At 48.9% G+C, this 13,824-nt stretch overlaps 1 protein-coding gene and 1 long non-coding RNA gene across 11 annotated transcripts; one reads left to right on the forward strand and one right to left on the reverse strand.

The window, feature by feature from the left end:
• Nucleotides 1-355: 355 nt before the first annotated feature.
• Nucleotides 356-7,885, forward strand: LOC119112162 (store-operated calcium entry regulator STIMATE). 9 transcript variants are annotated; one of them, XM_037236219.1, is made up of 7 exons: nt 364-533; nt 921-1,204; nt 2,113-2,296; nt 3,104-3,248; nt 3,561-3,682; nt 5,107-5,303; nt 5,704-7,885. In XM_037236219.1, the coding sequence occupies exons 3-7, from the start codon at nt 2,173-2,175 to the stop codon at nt 5,890-5,892; spliced, it is 777 nt and encodes a 258-aa protein (XP_037092114.1). In that variant the 5' UTR covers nt 364-533; nt 921-1,204; nt 2,113-2,172; the 3' UTR covers nt 5,893-7,885. The 9 variants fall into 9 exon arrangements, with proteins under 9 accessions (XP_037092112.1, XP_037092114.1, XP_037092117.1 ...); XM_037236222.1 differs by having other exon boundaries at nt 364-479; XM_037236217.1 differs by lacking the exon at nt 921-1,204 and having other exon boundaries at nt 356-437.
• A 2,653-nt stretch (nt 7,886-10,538) lies between these two features.
• Nucleotides 10,539-13,194, reverse strand: LOC119112905 (uncharacterized). 2 transcript variants are annotated; one of them, XR_005095799.1, is made up of 4 exons: nt 13,067-13,194; nt 12,083-12,265; nt 11,133-11,299; nt 10,539-10,628 (listed from the first exon to the last, which is right to left on the reverse strand). It is a non-coding gene; the product is annotated as an uncharacterized LOC119112905 (long non-coding RNA). The 2 variants fall into 2 exon arrangements; XR_005095800.1 differs by lacking the exon at nt 13,067-13,194 and adding an exon at nt 12,530-12,627.
• Between the last annotated feature and the right edge of the window lie 630 nt (nt 13,195-13,824).

The following is a 13,824-nucleotide window of genomic DNA, read 5'->3' on the forward strand; positions in this document are numbered from 1 at the left end:
GGATAAAGCTGGAAAGCTGCCTTCATCACTATTTACTACGCTCTCGTGATTGTAAAATTGGTCAAGGTTGCAGTTGCAGACACCACTTTGGGATATGGACATATATATGACGTCATCCTTCTTTTTCTAAGTTTTGTGGTTATGACATAAAATAAAAAGATAAAAAACTATGTAATTTTTTTTTAAAGAGTAGCGTTTATTTTTACATGCCTTTCTGTGCCTTTAAATGAGCAAAAAATGATCCTATTCAATTCTTACATCAGCTGGATATGCTTGACGCTCAGATAAGTTGTAAGGCGAAACATTTGCAACATGTGCGTCAATAGCTGTATGCGGAGCTTTGGGCGTACGCAAATGCAAGGATATGCTCGATGCGTGGTCGTTCGCGACTCACCAGGCTTACCAGATTGGATGAGGCTGACGTGAAGAAGATAACAGTGTGTTTTGCCGTTGATTCGTGCGTGATCCGTCGTATTGAAGTTCGTCAGTTTGTGCTGCATGCAGACCACGGGGAGTAGTTAGCTTGTACGAAAGTTAATTTCGGGATGAACAAGGGTATTGCTCTCTATGCAGCAGACGATGCGTCTGCATTCTTGGTGCGCCTGTGCGCATCTATTTGTAGGTATTCTGTCGTGCATGGTAAAATATGCCACTTTGGTTGTGCATTATTTGTGTTCATGATGTGCTTGTGACATACCGCCAACTATTTTAGTCATGTAGTCTGGATTCACTGGACATGTGGTAGGATGGTTTTCCAAATGGAGTTCTATCACATGAATTGAAAAAGAGTAAAACAGATCAGTGAGTATCAGCTTTATTGAGTCCTATGTGACTTGTTTTATCTCAGTGTAACACCACTTGTATGAGACTGTGGTGATGCATGCAATATCATAATCCTCATGCTTGCCATATGCCCATAGACATTGGAGATAACATGCCCTGGAAGACTGCTTAAACAGTGGACAGCATAGCCAAAGAAACCTACTAAATCACCCACTGGAATGCTCAGTGTTTGCTACTGTTTGGAAACCTTGGCTAGCTGCTCATCTGAAAAGCCACCTGCTCCATGGTGCTGTTAATCTACTGGCTGATATCTGGGTCCTTTGACCCATTCTCAGCTGCATTTGTGTCAGACAAGATATGCTCAAACTGAAAGGGGCATCAGCTATACCATACAAGGCATGTGGTTGGAAGACTGCAAAAAGTACTTGCTATTGTGAACATGTCTGATGCAGGAGCACTATTCCTGCAACAGTTTTAGCACTTGCATGCTTTAAATCTGACTTCTTAGAGCCTGGGCCATAGCCTTCACTAATTTGAGCATGCATAAACCTGTAGTGAGAGGAATCCTATGGTTTCAAAGGAAATGTCTGAAAAAATGCCTCTTAAAGTATTATGCATCCATAGTCTAGCATGAGGTTCAGTGAATAGATACTATTTTTCCATCAGTTTCAGCGCACAGGTTCGCTAGGGACCACACCATACCACATCACTAACTTACCTTACCAAGGCCATGCCAAGTCTGAGTGTCACACATCAAACAAAATGGGGCCCTGTATTTCCATAGGTCATCCTCTAAGATGAGGAAGAGGCAGTTGTGTTGCTTATTGCGGTATAACACACATCCCATTCCAAGCATAGTCCCCTGTGATGAGTTCCTTGTCACAAGGAGCTCCCTGTCACAAGGGTCCCTATATGACAAGGAGCCCTATGTCACAAGGAGTCCTCTGTCATGAGGGGCCTCTTGTCATAAGGAGCCTCTTGTCACAAGGAGCCTCCTGTCACAAGGAGCCTCCTGTCACAAGGAGCCTCCTGTCACAAGGGGTCCCTGTTACAAAGAGCCCCTATCACAAGGAGCCTGCTGGCACAACAAGCTCGCTCACACAAACAGCTGTCTGTCACAAAGATTATCACCAGCCCCCACCTGTTCAGAAACCAGTGTACGGTGCTCTTATTTCTTGGATTCGTGCCTGAATATGTTTTCTGGTGTTTGTGTTTTTTGGGTCAGTGCCAAGTGGGGTGAAGTTTGGGTGTCATGGCCATAGGGTTATTGTAGAGTGTTTAGAGGTATATCTTCTGTTTCAAATTCTAACTGCACTTTTTTATTGACAGATGGTGCTACATGGGTAGGCACAGCTCAGTGTGCAGTATTGAAGCCAAATATTGAGCATCATGCCTTTTGAAATGGCAATAGCAGGCAATGTCACATCTCACTGTGCTCAAAATGCACTAACAGATGGATTTGGGTGGTTTATTCAATTCTTGCTTGCTGGGCTGGCATTTGCTTCTCTCATAAGTAAGTATGTGTCATTGTATGTTCATGGGTTATAATCATTGCATTGATTATGATCCAACATGTCTTGTTCATGTATTCACCCTTACCACATTTTGCATCCATCTTTGAACACTTACTGTGATACTTTGAACATGTGCAAGTTGTGTGTATCCCCATTTGTTTAATATAGATCAAACTAAAATGATAAAATGTGGATGACCAGATAATGGTGACAGCATGACATTCAAGGGGCTAGACACTTATAACTTTCCACTATCAAAGAATATAATATGGTAGATTGCAATCACATATGTATTGTCAGTATCATTCTCAAATGTTTGAACAATGCTCATTCAAGCAGTGATATCAGCCAAGCACTGGAATGGAAGCCTCACTATAAGATAGTGCTGCTTTGGTAAAACAGTGCAGCTGACTGTGAGTGTCTGGACTATGATGTGTCCGGACGATGGTGTGTCCGGACGATGATGTGTCCGGACGATGGTGTGTCCACACGATCGTGTGTCCAGACGATCTTGTGTCCAGATGATGGTGTGACCGGGCGATGGTGTGTCTGGATGATGGTGTGTCAGGACGATGTTTTGTCCGGATGATGGTGTGTCCGGGTGACAATGTGTCCGGACGATCGTGTGTCCAGACGATGGTGTGTTCGGGCGATGGTGTGTCCGGACGATAGTGTGTCTGGACGATGGTGCGTCCGGATGGTGGTGTGTCCGGATGGCGTCGCCCGATACTTCAGTTGTTTTGGTGCATGGAGGCGTGATCTGCCACTCTTCAGGGTAGTCACCCGGCACGTGGCACGCGTTTCAGTCAAGCGGTTCTGCGAGCCGGAACACGAGCGGCGCTCATGGCTCATCTGGTTCTACGACACATCCAAGCAGGGTGTCGGCGCCATGGTCGTCCACTTTGCCAACGTCTACTTGGCCACCACATACACGGGGGACCCGTGCACATGGTAACGCCCTGGCTAAGACGTTATTTATTTTTTATTCTTCCTAAGATATATTAGCTAAGAATTATTTATTCTTCCATCACATATTATTTATTACAAATCAGCTTCCCTCATTGCAGTGCACTGCAGAAACAGGGAGACCTGTTTGGTCTGAGGAGTATGACATGATGAATCTCTATGTGCACACAAATTGGGCTCCCTTAAAGCCTTCAAGTGGCTAATGCGACCCAAATGGATGTGGGCTCGGTAGATCTGATGTACACAGCCGTGGAGGGGGGTCTGGATTGTCATTTTTATATTGTGACGTTGTTTTAGGTACATCATTAACTTCCTGCTGGACTCCACGGTCGGCTTAGTCATAATTTTCATATGCGTGAGAATATGCCAGCATTTAGCTGTTCAGAAGGATTGGCCCAGCATCAACTTCGGCGAATACGGTGAGTGTCTATGTAAGAAAGAATGGCGATGCCACTTAGGGATTTATTTTATTTCGATAGCACGTCGTGGATGGCTGGTCGAAATCTGCCGGACAGGATTTTCAGAGGTCCTTGAGTCAGCAAGTTTCCAAGATCACTTAAGAAGATTGTACAAGCTTCTCTATTCTAGTGATTATTAGTCGTCATTGTTACGTCGGCGGATTTGTGAGTGGACCTAAAAAGACGGATCCTAGTTTTCACCGGACATTTTGGCGAAGTTGAAAAATGCATGATGGATCCCACAAAATTAGTTCCAAGGTTAAGGACGTCTTAGATTTTGGAAGCACACCTCGCAAAATCGGATGGGTTCTCTTTAAGCTACTAGTCAAAGTATGTTCTAGCCCGCTAGTTGCTTTGGCAAAAGTTTCACTCATCTCCGATCCCAGTTGATTTGCTAACGTGTTCAACACGAGTCCGGGGATATTTTGACTTTGGAGGATTCCAAAAGCTCCTTTAAACCTTTGAATGTGACGCCTTGCCCCTGTTTGGACCTTTGCAGGGGTGCCACAAATCGATAAGTGATCGTGCTATCTGCTACAGCCCTCGAAACCTAGCATTGCGAAGTTCGCTTTAAAAAATCAACCGCGTGTTCAGGTGGCTGCTGTAAAAGGGTTTTGAGAGCTTGATGTGGCAGAAATATGACTTAGTCTTCTAGATTTAGACAGCCTGATTAGCCATTTAGATTTGGACAACCAGTTGGATACTTATTGATATATATATATATATATATATATATATATATATATATCGAGACTATTTGGAATACGAATGCCAAATGTAAGCTTCGCTTTATTTGGCATCAAAGTCGATCCTAAAGCTACCAAAATGATCTCTGGAAAATCTGCTACAATGTAGGACATACATCCTGAAACTTGTAAAGTTCATCTGGACGGATGGAATTATGGTTTCTTTTGCGCCCATTCCAGACCGATCGAGGATCCTAAAGATTCCTCAGCATTTTCAGTGAATCCTGTGTTCTGTGTGGTCTGTGGTCGAAAATTCCCGACCAAAACCCCGTGTCCACTTTTAGGATCGACGCACTTATTTCATCAACTCTAGCTGGACATACGAATGCGTTAAAGAGCCACACACGTCAATAAGCGAAACGGGAAGAAATAACAGACCGGCCTCGCCGGTCAGCCGCCCAGCGCTAGACAGCCCGCCAGCGAAGCAGTTCTGGCCGTGGGTGTTACCGATGGTGTACTCTGTGCGCGGGCCAGGCTGGCCGCCGGTGTCGCAGGGTCCGACTGTGCAGCAAACCGGTGACTCGCACTTTACAGGCAGCCCGACTGTGCGGCGGCGCAGTCGCGACTATGCAGCGCGAGTACAGACCTGTGCACGTACAGTACACGTCATCATCGTGACCGGTGGTGTACGTGCTTCAGGTAATCCGCCGGTGGCGCAGTCCTGGCTGGTGCAGTCGGTGGTGTACGTGTTCATCATGATCCTGGAGAAGCTAGTGGTGTCGGCGCTGATCCAGCTGGACATCTGGGACCGCGTCAGCCAGATCATCCTGTCTCCCATCACCAACCCGCGCTTGGAGCTCGCCATTGTCGTGCTCGTCATCCCGTTCTTCGTCAACGTGAGTACATTCGCATGGAGGCAGGCCGGGTGGCGGAGCGCACAATGAAACTGAAAAGCACACCCGAGACCCGCATGGCCCAATCGGTGACGTGATCACGGCGGTGAACCTGGTGAGCACTGGCTTACGAATCTCGTAGTTCGTGAAGCAGTACTTTGGAGACAATTTCGGTGAACCCGCCTTAACAACACCCGCGGTTACATAGGGCAAGTTCGAATGATGATTAATTTTCAGGGACTAACGACGGAACCGAAACCGAAGATTAGAGAACGATGGTACAAGCTGTTTGTCAATATGATATGAGTTTAAGGTTGTCGCGATCAAGTTTTTCGACCATTGTGGAAATGACTGGCTTTCTGTGTCGCGGCGGGCCGGTCATCAGCCGTTGCCTCCGCTGCAGGCGCTCATGTTCTGGATCACGGACAACTTCCTGATGCGGCGCCGGCCGGGCCTGGCGCGCTCGCCGGCTCGCGGTCGCTACTGCCCATACCAGGACAAGCTGGACGACGACGAGCAGGTGCTGCTGATGGAGAACGGCCACGAAAACCTGCAGCAGCGCCACCCCAGCGGCGGCGCCACCGTGACGTAGCGCGCCACCGGGACACCGGCCGGATCTAACGCGCCATCTGGTGACCGTCCGGCACGAGATATGGCGGCGCCAGACGAACGGCGTGTCAGCGGGGAGCGCGCGCCTGTGGATTGGGGTCCTGGGACACTGTGTTGGATGTCTTTCACGGATGAGTATTTTTGGCTGAGCCTTGCCGTTGGATCCGTGAGGACGAATTTCATAAGATGCGACGGGCCTCCTGGCCCCGTACGATGCCTGACCAGTGTGATAGTACGAATGTGCACTTGTGTAGTATATGCAGCGGGATGTCAGCTCTTCGCTCTTTAGGAATGAACGGCACCAACAGACAAGCTGTGATGGATTCGTGGTGAGAACCGCACGGTGCTTGCGGACTAGCGCGTCCAGTCCTCTGTTTGCGTAAGTGAACATTTTCCAATCGATAATGTGCCGATGCCCATGATCTGCCCTTCTGTCATTGGCAGTTCCATCATTTTTAGGCACTGGTTTGAGGTGTCTTTACATGTTAAGCCCTATCGCCAAACCTTGAAATCGTCTTTTGCTCCAGTAGTGGGACACATTGCCCAAAGCAGATGAATGGAGCATGGGCCCCGCCAACCGATTGTATCCGAACTATCCGGATGAAATCTTTGCGGCATGCTGCTTGTACCCGCTCCACCTAATCTCGCTTTAATCAGCCATATCGGGCCGTTTTCCACGAGGTCGCACCACGGGCTAGTGCACGTTTGGCCGGCTTCATTGCCGGCGGCTGTCCCCATCAGCCTGCGTGGGCCCCTCCTGAGTCGGTGGCTATGGCAGTCAGTGTCGCTGTTCTCCGTACTATTATCAGCTATGTTCTCCGTACTGTTCTCAGCTGTGTTCGCCGTACTATTATCAGCTGTTTTCTGCGTACTATTCTCAACTGTGCTCTCCGTGCTATTCTCAGTTGTGCTATCCGTACTATTATCAGTTGTGCTTTCCATACTGTTATCAGCTGCGTTATCCGTACTTTTCTCAGCTGTGTTCGCCTTACACCAGCTGTGTTCTCCGTACTGTTCTCCGCTGTGTTCGCCGTACACCAGCTGTGTTCTCCGTACTATTCTGTGTTCTCCATATTATTGTCAGCTGTGTTCTCCGTACTTTTCCCAACTGTGTTCTACGAACCATTCTCAGCTTTGCTCTCCGTAATATTCTCACCGTTGCTAACTGTCACGAGGGCAGCGATGTTTGCCAACGGATGTAATGTGATGTTTCTTCGCCGGCGGTGTCTTTTACATCCATGTACCAACATGTATCTATTATATTTATGTACATATGATATCGAATGACAATCGGTCGTCGGTCGCAAATGCCATCAAATTGGATGGGACTTGTAGCGACTAAGTTGATACGGGTGCGTACATCCTGTCTGGTTACGTCGCGTCTAACTCGACGTTCGTGCGCTGCTCACTCCTGTCTGTCTTCTCTGCATGGTTTGTTATATGTACCACATTTAGGCCATTGACCACGCTGTCGAAAGTCTCCCACTGGCAGTGGTTTGCGGCTATCCATTAGGCCATTCTTGGCTCTGCACGAGCCAAGACAAACTCGTGGCGCGTAAGTGGCCGATCCGTGCATAACGCATGTCCCAAGTCACAGCGGATAGACACGCTCGCTGGCGGGCACGACACCGTTCCGCTGGAGCGCACGTACTCCCAGACATGTCGCGCTTGTCGCGTGGTTGTCAATGACGAGGGAGTGCGAGTCCTGCGGCATATCTGGTACTAGTCGATAATCCGCACCTATGTGAAACCAGATCCTGTGGTATTTATGCGCCCACTGTACCCGTATCATTGACAATCTTTGTCGGGGTCTTCCAGCAATAATGGGCGACTCAAGGGGGTTTGAAGCGGTTGGTAACATTCGTCTCATCGAGCATTTCTTCTATATCACATTGCTCTTGTGTTATCTGGTGAAATAGCCCACGGCTATCAGCCATACCATGAGACGCTGTGTTATGTCACAATACAGTCATATACCCAGTGGGGATATGTTCATGTGTCCGCGTGCTGACGCATGCTGCGCGGCTGCTGGACGTGATGGGGGGGGGGGGGGGGGCGGCATGAATGGAGCGCGGGCGGACGGCTGGGGTGACGGCCTCATGCCGTGCGACCCGTGATGCAGCAGCAGAAACTGACTCGTCAGTGTTGCATCACTTGTCGCTGCGCCATTATTTAAATTGGTTCAGATTTATTGGGCGTTGTCTTAGACCTCGACACCCTGGTCGAACTCCCCGCATGAACCGTTCAACGAGTCAATTACGTCTGACTGATTGAGGAGAGGTGCGCCATGAGTTGACTAACAACAATGCACCGGCGCCTTGGACGCAGACAGGCAGCTCTGCAGCCTTTCACTGTCTATGAAGGGCTGGTCATGTCGACTCTCGAACTCGCCAGGACGGGCAGATCACGTATTCCTGGCATCCAGCCAGTCTCACCCGCACTTCACGGCGCCGGCTGCGATCGCTACCGACATCGGCCAGGAGCTCTCGACGCCGCCGGTCATCCTCACTCCCGACCGCGGACAAGGGAACATATCCCCTGTCGCAGTCTGGGAGATCTTCCGAGACGGACCATCAGCTGGCCAGCGTGTGCAGCCGTCTCCAGACGTCGGCCGCGGCCGCCTGAGACCGCCGCCCCAGGCGCTGAGGGAGCTGAGGGAACTGAGCGCCTGAGACCGCCGCCTCAGGCGCCGAGGGGGCTGAGGGAACTGAGCGCCTGAGACCGCCGGCTCCGGCGCTGAGGGAACTGAGCGCCCAATGCCACCGCCTCAGGCGCCAAGTGAGCTGAGGGAACTGAGCGCCTGGGACCGCCGCCTCGGGCGCTTAGGGAAATGAGCGCCCAATGCCACCGCCTCAGGCGTCAAGGGAGCTGAGGGAACTGAGCGCCTGAGATCGCCGCCTCGGGCGCTGGGGGAACCGAGGGAGTTGAGCGCCTGAGACTGCCGTCTCAGGCGCTAAGGAGGCCGAGGGAGCTGAGCGTGTGGCGGCGCCGGTTACTCCCTCATGGTGGGATGAGTGGCCCCGCAGACCGGGTCATCAAAACTACCAACCACCGGCGGCCGTCGGGGATGACAAAAAAGTGCACGCTCTGCTATCATCGATAATGAAAAAACTCAACTAAATGTATTTCGGGCATAGCGGACAATGCCGGGATTCGGGATGACATAAACACGGCTTGCCATCCAGCCCACCTCCCCGTCAGAATCTGCCCTCAAGGTTAAAAGCCGTCTGCGGCATGTATTCGGTCCAGGGGAAGCGGTGGAATGCGCAATGTGCCGTGAAGGCTCAAGGACTCGCCCCAAAACTATTGATTGCCGTTGCCAGCTGCGACTGCGAGGCCAGCCGGGCCGACGCCTTTGATCGTGTTGCCAGTAGCACGCTGGTAGCTTCAGTTGGCCGCTCTGCAGTCAAAAACGGGCCTGGCCAGTGTTCTCCGCTCTTATGACGCAATCAGTTATCACAAAAATGCGTTGTGACATGTATTTATGACACTGAAGATTTTACCATTCAAAATGCATTTAAAATACACATATTGCAACACTTGCATTGCATATCATTCATTGGAAGCAGCTAACAGGCAGATGTAGCGCCACGAAAAGGGTTTGTCCTGGAACATTTGGCGTGATAAGCTCGTATGTCTAATGCCCATTGCAAATTGCTGACGCACAGCCTTTCACCCCTTGACACAAATAACGTGAAACAGTGACGGCATTACACCTGCATATGTGTCTGTGAGCGAATGGCGTGTCTAGCCTGCGCTTAGCTCAGCCACAGTACAACTTGACAATTCAACAGGACCTCGTGGTAACACCTGACGCTTGAGATCTATCAACGGGGAACACAAACCAGCACAAAGGTGGCAACATACAACATGCATGCAGCAATGCCTGACAACATCAGGTCAACAGATCACATTGAGTGCATCTTGCCACGTCATCCCTCCAACACCACGGCATCTATGACGGGCTAGCGTGGAACGATGCGGCGCGAATCCACCAATGGGGTCGCGCCGACGTCCGGGACGGAAGCAGGTTTCCAGTTTTGTACTACACATGGACGGCTGGTCGCGTCAAATGTCGAAAACTCGGCGGAACGGACAGTGCAGGCATTCCTGGCATATGGCCAATCTCGACCGAACCCCTGAGCCGCTGACGGAGATCACTACCGACATCTACCAAGATCTTTTGAGATCATCACTCGTCCCTCAATCCAGACCGCTCAAGCCATGAGGTAACACTTCACGCAACAGGCGAGGAAAACCTTTCCGAGACCAACCATACCCGGCTGCTGAAGTCTGCTGCAGCAGCTGCTGAAGTCTGCTCGAGACGCCGGCAGCATTCATCTGAGACCAGCGTCGGCGGCCGTCTCAGGCGCTAAGCGAGCTGACCTCGTGGCAGCGCGCAGCCGCCGCCGCCGGCGGCAGCGGCCCATAGCCGGCGCAGCGGTCGGCCGGCGAGTCGAGTCGGGCGGCCGCCGCCGAGCCGGCCACCGACAGCGCCGTGTCGAGCGTCGGCGAGCGCAGCTGGGCACGGTCCAGCACGTCGCCGCTCGACACGGACGCGTCCACCATGCACGGCTTGGCGGTGTCGGCGGTGCGGCGGATCTCCAGGCCGCAGCAGCGCACGCTGCTGGGACAGGCGGCCCGCAGGGGGCAGCAGCAGCGCGCCCGTGCCGCGTCCGGCCGCCGGCAGCCGACCGACGGCAGGCGCGCCCACAGCGACTGCCAGGCCACAGACAAGTCAGGGTGGCAGCATTCTGACACATCATCATGCAATTGCTACATAGGCTGTGCAAATCATTAACAAAAGTGACCTTAAGGTAACCCAACCAGTTTGAAAACTCATCAATGATCACTAATTTCAGTCAATGTGGCAAAAAGGTAGCATGCAAATGGGTGTCACAAAATCTTCACGTGATAACAAATCTTTGGGTCACATTACAGTCGACATAATGCATTTAGTGCACCATATCACCAATGTGGTCAATGTGGCACCATTAAACCCAAATAATCAGCCTGACTCAGCCTTTTCCAGCTCACACCTACCATAAACATACCAGGCTCAATGTGAGTGGAGTTTAGCTGAATTATTGCCAAGTTCATGAATTTGAAAGCAGAGCACAAACCTTCAAAAAGGAAGCTTCCACTTAAAATTGTTGAGCTTAGCATAGCCAAACCAAACATAGCATTTGCATCATCACAGGACCACAACAATAACTTGCTTACCTCCAAATGCAATCTCCAAGCCAGGTGATCAGTTTTTGATGCTTGGCTGCAGGGAAACTTAAGAACTGTTGTTGGTCTTGGCCACAGCATGAGGCAATCACAGCAGTGAAGAGATTCCAAGGTATCCAATGGTCGCCGATTTAAGATGACTTGCCGCATAAACATACCTGGCAAGAAAATGAAGGCATTATTTTTGAATTGCAATGTATCGTGATACTAGGATCTGTATATATGCAAATGATGCACCAGACACAAGTAATTTGTGTTGCAAAAGGGGATGTGCCAACAAAATTAAGTCCTTAAGCACATTTTCATAGGTGAAAATGATGGTATTGATGGGCTTGGTTGACACAACCAATATAAAAACTGTTGAACACAAGCAATGACACAGCTAAGGTTGGAGTTTTTGGGGCCATGCCTCCCTCCCCTGATGATGACAGGGTCTCCTGAGGTCAAAAAGATCTCACACTTTTAGATTATCAGGTGCATTTTGAGCTCCTAAAATATCAAGCTGATGGACCTCATGGACCACGTATCCAAATAGGGCCTTGAGCTAGCAAAGTCCTCCGAACCCAGAAATATAGCAACAGCATCCCTATAACAACAAAACACTGCTGTCTTGACTAAAAGACCCCCTTGGACTGAATTGCCCATTTTGGAAGCAAGTCCTGGCTAAACCACTGAACACCAGGCTCAAATACATATCTTAAAGCTATGGTAAATGTAAGAATATTGATTGAGCAAACATATTGACTAATCTGAGATGGGACACATCAGTCTTGTTGCTAGTATAGATCAGGTTGCAAAAGGACCAAGTGGCAACACCAAGCTGCATTTATGCTCCAATAAGTTGTATGATCAGTCATAACTGCATGCTTTGAAGAAAGAACCTCCAGCATGAAATCAGTCCAAAACAGATGGAGTGGGTAAACCACAGGGGTTTCACTTACATATGATCACTGCCAATCCATACAGTATGATTGCAATGCAGAAAATTGCTGCAAGGGGCAGTCCAAAGAATGAAGTGCTGGTATTTTTGGCTGAGCCATCAAACACTTTTCTCTCAGATTCCCCTGATGCATCCATCCAATTGAATTAGGCTTGTCCTCTTCTTTGAAACATCACAGCTTCATCTGCAGGACAGATATATTTGTTAGACCGTGAGTTCTGACTCCATGTAGTTGGCACTAGGTCATAATAAAAATCAACCATATTTTCACCTGGTGATCCAAATGAGCTATTGCCTACAGTGAGCTGGAATGAGTGACTCCAAGTCTGATTATTGCTATGAACAAAGCACCCCAAGTTGCACTTTGAATTGGGCTGATGAAAACCCAACTGTTATTCTTAATCCAACAATGTATAGCATGACTGGAGCTTGAGAACCTGTTCATTACCTTTTGTTGAGCAATTTGACTTTGAGTTATTATGGATTATCAGCACTGTGCTACATTTAACAAAATGTCCTTGTGATTTCTTCAGACAAATAAAAATCAACACCATTCTCTTCTCAACCCCCCCCCCCCCACATAGTCTTACAAGACTACACCCTGAACCAAGTATAAAGATGCTGATGAAGCTTCAGTCGCCTCTAAATAAGGAATGAGCTGCTAAATTTACCCAAAAGTTCAAGGAAGCAGAAGGCCCTATAAATGCATTACACAAATGACCATGTAATCACAGTTGCAAGATGTTTAAAAGGTGCTGTAATGTATTTCACAGATACTACGAGATGCAAGCAGCAAACACCAAATTGCTTGAATAAATGTCGTAACCACCAAGTGCGATGCGTTAAATGCACCAGTGTAAACCCCTTCAACCCCCTCAACGCCAGCCGACACCTACACCATTTAAAAAACGTTGCTTTTGAGATCATTCACGCTCAAATCACGATCTTCAAAACCAAAGCACTCTTCATTTTCTGTACTTGATACCTTACGTCGGTGCCATTGCAGTTCATTTCCACGCAACAACCATAACAAACCCCACGTTACACAACACGGTCATAACATGACGCCCCCATGGCCCTGAAAAAAATATGTATTTTGACACGGATGTTACAAAAGGCGTAAAACCGACTATAGACAACCCTGCACTAATTATTTATATTGCGGCCCGTGTCTTACGTGAGTTTTTTCCATTTAGTCAATATCACGTTGATACTGCGTTAGAAAATAATAAATAGAGCGCTACATTATCTTTATGCATGAGAAATGCACAGTATCACAACCGCACGTTTCAGACAAGCATTTTTTTGCAGATAAAACCCTTCTAGAAAATGTTGATATCATCGGGATCTTACTTTCCGACCTGCTTTTTTTAATTGAGCTCAGTTGATATGGATAGCTGTACAATCAATTTAATTAAGAGTGGATGGAAGTGATGCAGCAATAAAGGTAGCGGCATCCATCTCCGGACAAACCGAGCATTGACGCTACAGCGTTTGAATAAAGAATGGACTTCATCTCTTGAGTTTTCGACATTTTGCATTGAAAGTTTGAAAGAAAGGCATTTGCCAGGAAGTAAAGGAGTTGTGTCCCGCAGAGGTCTCCACTCAAAACATTACTATCTACCATGCTACATTCGGCCTTGTAAAATCGATGTGTCAGACCGGGAGCGCAGCCAGGAGTTTCTTAACGGGGAGAAGGGGGCGGAGTTCAATGAGAACGCATCCCGATGTCAATGTCTGTCG

Source organism: Pollicipes pollicipes, unplaced genomic scaffold (genome assembly GCF_011947565.3).
Source record: "Pollicipes pollicipes isolate AB1234 unplaced genomic scaffold, Ppol_2.1 Scaffold_7261;HRSCAF=8764_pilon_pilon_pilon, whole genome shotgun sequence".
NCBI classification, from domain to species: Eukaryota; Metazoa; Arthropoda; class Thecostraca; order Pollicipedomorpha; family Pollicipedidae; genus Pollicipes; species Pollicipes pollicipes.

Bases quoted from the DNA above. Each gene is read 5' to 3' on its own strand.
- LOC119112162 (XM_037236217.1), top strand. From the start codon at position 2,173: ATGCCTTTTGAAATGGCAATAGCAGGCAATGTCACATCTCACTGTGCT. The intron at 3,249-3,560 runs GTAACGCCCTGG...ACGTTGTTTTAG, and splicing joins ACGGGGGACCCGTGCACATG to GTACATCATTAACTTCCTGC. The intron at 5,304-5,703 runs GTGAGTACATTC...CCTCCGCTGCAG, and splicing joins TCATCCCGTTCTTCGTCAAC to GCGCTCATGTTCTGGATCAC.